Here is a 7,627-nt window from a genome sequence, read left to right as displayed (position 1 = left end):
CTAGGCGAAGTTGACCAATACATGGTCAATTTTGCTGGAAATAAGGTCATCACCCAAGCCCTTGTTACTCCAAGTCAACTTACAACTAGAACTCTTGAGGTCAGAGAGGTCACAGTCCTTTATACACTCTGCAAAAGGGTGAACCATTGTAGTCATGATAGGTCTGCCGCCCCCCTTCTCAGAGGGGTCCTTTATAGAGTTCAAATCCCCTAGAAGAATCCAGGGGGTGTTTGTGGAAGAACTCATACTACGAATGGACGCCCAGAGATCCTCATGATCACCAGCGAAGTTTTCACCATAGACAAACAAAGCTAAGAAAGAGATCTGAGTTGCCTTGATGAAGACTTGGACATGGATGACTTGTGGAAAGACACCTAGGGGGGTGATCTCGACCACATCTTCATTCCAGAGGATCTAAATGCGACCAGCCTCAGAGCACGAGTAGTTGTGCATGCACTTCCAACGAGAACTAAATATACGAAAAGAGAGCTCAAAATTCCTGGGTTTCACGCGCGTTTCCATTAAACCAAAAAGATCGAGCCTATGAGAAGCCGCCCAATCCGTCACAGCCCTTCTTTTGCTTGGGTCATTTATTCCCCTGGAATTCCAAGCACCAAGCCAGATCATTTGAAAGCTGGGGAGGGGGAGTCCTGCAGTGGTCTCCCCTTAGCTGGGCTATGCTCTCTAATTCTGCCATCATGCAAACCTTTTGTGTCATCATTTACTTCTGTGAACATGGGGTTGGTGAGGATGGCGAAACGATTACCACCTCCAGTAGGTGCCAGTGTCTTCTGCTTCCCCCCCTTAGCTCCAACCTTCGACCCACGGGTGTTACTCTTCCGTGCCATGTCATCCCTGGTCTTAACAGTGCTAGCCGAGTTGGAACCGGTACCACCCCCATTTGCATGGTATCTAGTGTGACTTGCGTCTTCGTTTGATCCTTCACCAAGAGAATCCAAAGGGTGGGGAATTTCCATAACATCGCAACCAGAATCCTTGGGCAAATCCAAAGCTTCCATAACAGGGATAGTAGCACTATTTTCTCCTTCCAAACCGGGCTGGTGAGGTTCAGTTATGCCTACAAAAGCGGCGTCAATAGGGATGTGATTATTCTCACCTTCCAAAACAGGAGAATCTTCCATATCCATCGCAAGAGGGTGGCGCAGCTGCTCTCGGGTGGAGGAAGGTGGCGCCACCTTAGAGGCCTTCCCTCGGTTACGACGTCTCCCATTCCCTTTCCCGCCATCGGCACTGGTAACCCCTCCCGTAGGAGGAATAGGAGCCTCAGGATCAGCGTTGGAAATGGCTGCAGGGCAAGAGTTCACATTATGGCCGAAGACCTTACACGAGGTGCAATGGGGGGGGAGCCCAGTCATAAGAAACAGGTTGTACTATCCGAGTGCCATCTTCTAGGACGATGGGAATAGAATCCTGTAGACCATCAGTTGCGCTCACCAGAACACAGAAGCGAGCGAAAGAGAGGCGCTCCCGCATTGACGTTTGACGATAAATACAAATGAGTTTGCCAAGTACACTAGCAATACAGCCCAATGAACGGTTACCCCAAAAATGCAGGTTCAAACCATATAATCTCACCCAAATGGGGAGGGCTGTTTCCTCCTTCTTGATTAGAGACACCTCCGGAGACCACAGCCGGAGAATCAAGGGGCGAGATCCCAGGGTCCAGGGCCCTTCGTCCAGGATTTGGTGACTCAGAGACGCTTCCTGGAAGTCAAAAATGAAGATCCCACTCTCTAATCCATACACTTCAACTGCACCCACATGAGCCCACTTCTCCCTAGCATATCGCTTCATCATGGTGAAGGATGGACGTTGGCCGAAAATGTAACCAACCAGAGCCGCCTCCCACCAATCCCTCTCCTCCAAAAGATCAACTGGGTTGCAGCACGCCACTTTCTTCCCCTCGATTACCCGCGGTTCAATGAAGGGAATAGACACAGAATCATCCTGGCATCTCCCCCCTCCAAGGAGACTGGCCCACGACCTTCCCTCATCCAGCGTGTCATGCCTAGTCAGGGCTTGGGGAGAAGGAGCGGCAAGGTGGTCCACCGGTGGCCATGGAAAAACAGAGAAAAAAGCTATGAGAGAAAGAGCACGTGGAGCAAACTTTGTCAAAGAGCACCCCCCCAATGGGACGAACGGTTCCAAGAAAAAGGATAGGTCGTTGTCCAAAATTTTTACTATACATGAGAGGCATGGTGGTCATTCCAACCCTTGTTATGCGTGGGCGTAGCCTCTATGACGTTATGGAAATTCCCCACCCTTTGGATTCCCCAAGTTCCTCTAATATAGGGGGGTGGACCCCACCTGGGGCTGTGTGTTCGGGCAGGGACACTAGTTCAATTGGATGTCCAAAAGACCATAATCGACTCAAATCGACCCACCTTATGTTATGATCAAGCAAGTCATCAGCCCAACCCACCTTATGGACCTCCCACCAGTGGCACTTTATGGGTTAGAAGTCCACAATCCTCAACCTCTTATGGAGTTGTGGCTGAGACGCACAAATGCTTCAATTTTTGGTCAGTCTTTCAAATATTTTCTTTTAAAAGGACATTAAGTTAGAGATTTGAAATAGATGAACTGATATAAAGCCAATCTTGCCTGTAGGAAGAACTGCACCAACCCAACAATTCAGATATTGCTCGACGTGGAGGAAAAAAGTACAAATATAAAAACAGTTTCCTATCCAGTAAAGGAACGCTTCTTGGTCATAGACAAAATTCTCCTAGTAGGAGAAATAGATTTTTCCTTCGCACTGGCTCTTGCCATAAAATTGAAGAGCGGCCACAATATTGTGGTCACTGGCTTTAATCAAGAGGGTGATTCAAAGGGTAATATAGTATGCTTTATTTTCAACAGAAGCAGTTTTCTGTTCGGGAGTGTGGCATACGCCGGCCAGCACTCTCATGTGTCTCTTTCTCTCCTCCTTAAAACAAGGGGGCAGAGGTGTCTTTTCACATGGGGAGGAGAGAGATAGACTCATGGGAGTGCTGGTGTAGGCCATACTCCCGGACAGAGAACTTTTTCCCTTCCATTAAATGGAAATCCAAAGATTTATTTATAGTTCATTTATTAGGACAAAATCAGATCTTTGGATAAGAGAAGATTAGAAGAGACCTTTAGCCTTTGTCGCTTCATTTGCTGATTTCTTTGGATTGCAAGAAGTGAGCTTGTTTTTATGAAAACCATGGTCAATCTTAATTTCAGTCATCCCAATCTTAACTAGCGTCCGATCGAGAGAATGGATCATTTGCAGGTACCAATAGATGAACGTACATCTCAGAGTCAATCATATTTTAATTTTGTTTTCATAAAAACCCCTCTTCCCTTGTAAATGGCAAAAAATAGGATATGTGGTTAGTTCTCACATGTACGTTCACTTGTTGGTGCGTGCAGCAGAACCAAACTCTCCGGTTGATGAGTTCCTCCTCTGAATGAATTATGTAAAATAAATTGCGATGTAGTTCTATCTCAGAACACCTCAGAAGGTGGCATTGGTGTTATAGCCAAAAGCTCTATGGGAGCCCAACTCTTTGTCATATCAAATCCATGCAACATCAGTGTAGCTCACTCCCTACTTAGGAAGAACCTATCTATAACAAATAAAACAATATGGTCTCAATTAAAGAAGATGATACCAGCCGAACTCAAGGAACGTTGGGAGTGGGCTACACTGATATTGCATGGATTTTACTAATCAGATGCTGCCAATTAACTTTTTTTTTTTTGATAACGAGGTTTAGCCAATTAACTGCCTGATAATTAAAATTGACTGTGTTAGGTAATGGGCCTTGAACTCCACTCAGCCTGTAAAGTTTGCTCACAGAAACTCCTTGCATGTTTATCCACTTAACAAAAATTTTAATGTAATTAAATTTAATTTTTTGAGTAAATTATTATTATTTTTTTTGGTAAACGGGAATTTTACTGTGGGGGGAGTGTGTACAACCAGTGGCCTCATTTACACAGAGATCATGAAGCCACCGAATGGAATGTGACTAGTCTATCACACACACAAGAGACAGTGTCTTCCTAGCCAGGGCATCTGAAATAGAATTCATAGCCTGTGGAATAAAATAAAATGAAACAGAGACAAAAGAAAGGGAGAGCCGTTGAATGTCAGAAACCAGCGCCACCAGCTCCGAAGTAGGAACTTTTTGGTCTTCGATGAACAATACAACATCCCTACTATCAGTCTCCACCTGAATTCGATCATAACCCGACTCCATCACCAACAACAAAGCATGATGAATAGCCAAGATTTCACCTTGGATAACTGATCCGAACCAATGTGGAATGGACACTGCTCTGCGCTGAGCTCCTATATGATCTTTGATAATCATGCCTAGGCCACCTTTAGTACTCCCTTTCGGTAAAGCAACATCACAATTTACCTTCATCGCACCAACTGGAGGAGGCTCCCAGTGCTGGCATGGTTGGTTAATCACTGGATCGGTGTCAGCTGAACTCGAGAAGGGGCTATCAGTCAACATCGTGGAGAACTCCAGGTAGGCTCTTTCCGCCATTGAAATGACATCACCAAGGAGCCATTTCACACCATTAAAAGCCAATTTGTTGTGTGCCCTCCACAAGTACCAGCAAATAAAGGACACTCTTGAGAGGGAGTCACGGGCCTTCTTCTTATCATTACGGAACATCTCACTCCAACTCTGAAACCAGTCGACCAGCTTTGGTGTTGTGTTCCTTGGCGGGCTGTATTGCATAGGGCACCCAAACCAGACACTTATGGTGAAGGGGCATTCCAACAAAACATGGTCTCTAGTTTCCACGCTCCACACCTCAAACACATAGGGTCTACCTGCAACTAGCGAGAGATTAACCCCACACCAGTGGCAATGGCATCGTTGCAGGTCCTCCATAAAAAGCTCTTGATCTTCAGTAGTGTTTGGATTGACCATATGCTATTCCAAACCGTGGGTGGAATCTGCTCCCAACTATGTGGTCTGGACGTTGAGGCAGTCTGCTTCTCCTCATGTTTACTTGCTAACATACAGTAGGCCTGGGCACCACACATGACCAGGCAGCATTCTCGTTCCCATAATTATTAAAGGGAGAAAGAACGTTACCTGTGTTTGGGCGTAGGGGCTGCGCACCACACATGACCAAGTAGCATTCTCGTTCCCATAAGTAGGGATTGGAACTCATGTATTGCATGGACTAACTCATGTAATGTCAAGTGACAAATAGGAGTCTCAATAGCCAAAACCAAGGAGATGCAAAAATAGTTGGAACTACATCTGAGCCCACATCCGCCAAAAAATGAGTTGATATATATATATTTTTTTGAGTAAGAGAAATAAGTTGACATTTGGCATTTGACATTTGACATATATATTTAATTATTTAAATGTTAAGAAGTTATTTATATATTATCTTATCAAAAAAATTATATATTAAAAATTTTAAAATTATTTTGAGTACTTAGGGCCGTTGAGGAATAAGAACTGAATTGTTCTCTTATTCAGGAGTGAATATTGTTGTTTTTATCGTTTGAGAATGCGAAATCGACCTAGAATGCATTCCAAGAATGCATACCAAACACTGCTTTAGTTTTCGAGTCCGAGATTAGCTGCTTAATATTTCGTAAAAAAAAATTAGCTGTTTAATACATGGTGATTACGTAACTTATGTTATTATTAAGGAAGAATGTTCTCATGGGTAGCCTATATAGAGGGGCAGGGCGATCATTGTGCCCACACCTATGTGCCTAGGCACAGCCTGCACTGCAGCCCAGAGAACAACGACCTTATTATTAAATATTAATTATGATGAGGTTGTGTAGTCTGGCAGCATATCAAAATCAAATGGTGAATTTCCCCCCACAAAAACGAGTAACCCCACCTATGAAATCCATAGACATATCAGCCCATACTTGCATAGGAATAGGTAGGGGTTGGAATAACCCCCTGCTAGCCGGGTGTTCTTTGACTTGTGACATTGGCATACATCACACTGTCGGATATTAATGTAGCTCTACATAGGAGACAAAATCCCACTAGAGGCCAAGCAATAGGATCTAAATAAGACTGCTGGGTTGGCTGCGCAGAATTAGGGTTTTAGGTCAAAACTAGGGTTAGGTTGTAGAATTCTGGAATAGGTCTTATATGGTTTTAATAGGCAGGTTTAGGGGGTTATTTTGGTATATAGAAAATAGGATTTGGTTAGGTTTTACAATTCTGTAGATTTAGGGTTAGGGTTTTGAGTTTTGGGAATTATGAAATAGACTAAATTTAGGGTTTCTAAGGGGAATTTAGGGCAGGGTTTTGGATCGAGTGTAGGGGACTGTGGGAGGGAGGTTCGACCAGAATATGGTGCAATTCTGATGGCCAGAATGTGCTGTGGGAATTTTAGGATTTACTGGGCCTTAATGGAGAAGAGGGATTCAGGGTTTTGAGTGTTGATTATGGGCAGCAGCTAGGGTCGAGTGTAGACAATGGTGTGAGGAGGCTATGGCCTAAGTTTGATTGATTTCTGATGGAGGAATAGATCTGGACAGAATTCAGCAGTCTAGGGTTTATGAAAGTAAAATAGAAAAATAAAGGGGGATCAAATGGGGAAGGAGAAGGAATGAAAAAACAGAATTAAAACTCAAACTTACCACAGGAATCCACCAACAGCAACTTGAAGGATGAAGGATGAAACCACCTTCAGAGAGAGAGATCTTCCCAGCCGTCATGGCGCAAGGAGTCAACCGGAGTCCACCGATGCCTTCCACCTTGATAAACCTACAAGGATGCACACACTCTCAAGGAGCAAGGAACAGAAGCAATGACAGCCAGCAAACACACGGAATTTTCATTCAAAAACTGTGGGGGAGCCTCCACGATTTTGTTTTTATTTATAATATGGCTTTATGCCAAATCCTAATACAAATTAACTACCTCCTCTCTTAAAATCATGGAAGGGACCTAATTAAACAAAGCTAATAACTTAAAAACCCTAAAAAGACTTAATTACCCCTATTAACTCAAATTAAAAGAATCTAACTTAAAACAACTAATTTAAAAGAAGATTCCATGCTAGCCAATAGGATTTAAGGACCAATTAGCCAATAGGAACACTTCACTTAAATTAGACCAATTGAATCAATTGGGTGCAACCAATTCTAAACCGGTTCAATCTAAACAGGAAAATAAACTAAGTATGGAGAATAATAATCCTAATCTATGACTCCCTAACTAAGCCCTAATTCTGGACTTCTTCTTCTTCTTCCCACTTGGAGCTGCATCAGATATGCTCTCTGATTTGCTGCTTCATCCCTTTCCAATAAAAAGCAAACGAAATTCTATGCAATAATCTTATGAAGACCTTCATGAGTGCTAGAGTGAAATTCATTAATGATTTCAGAGAGCGAAGGCGAGTTCTTACTCAAATATGTAAGATTCTTGAAGAAAAGAACTCCTTCATGATAGGCCCACAGGCCAACAACCTCCCCTTTCATGCATAATCTATCAAGTTCCTTTAGCTCTTGGTCGCTCTGAAATTCTTCTTTAATAGTGTCCAGCCACCTTGGAATGGACCGGGACAATGCAGATAACTCACTGACCTCATCCCCTAAGGAAACATTTAAGAAAAAGACTCT

The 7,627-nt window shown here is 43.5% G+C and overlaps 1 protein-coding gene across 1 annotated transcript; it reads right to left on the bottom strand.

Moving 5' to 3' along the window:
• Positions 1-623: 623 nt before the first annotated feature.
• LOC122668553 lies at positions 624-1,818 on the bottom strand. The gene is made up of 2 exons (XM_043865100.1): positions 1,404-1,818; positions 624-1,306 (listed from the first exon to the last, which is right to left on the bottom strand). Exons 1-2 carry the CDS (start codon positions 1,816-1,818, stop codon positions 624-626), a joined length of 1,098 nt encoding a protein of 365 aa, XP_043721035.1.
• Positions 1,819-7,627: the final 5,809 nt, after the last annotated feature.

The sequence above is a fragment of the Telopea speciosissima genome, chromosome 7 (genome assembly GCF_018873765.1).
Source record: "Telopea speciosissima isolate NSW1024214 ecotype Mountain lineage chromosome 7, Tspe_v1, whole genome shotgun sequence".
Classification (NCBI taxonomy): Eukaryota; Viridiplantae; Streptophyta; class Magnoliopsida; order Proteales; family Proteaceae; genus Telopea; species Telopea speciosissima.
The sequence above is the reverse complement of the archived record's forward strand: the minus strand, read 5'-3'. Positions and strand labels throughout refer to the sequence as shown.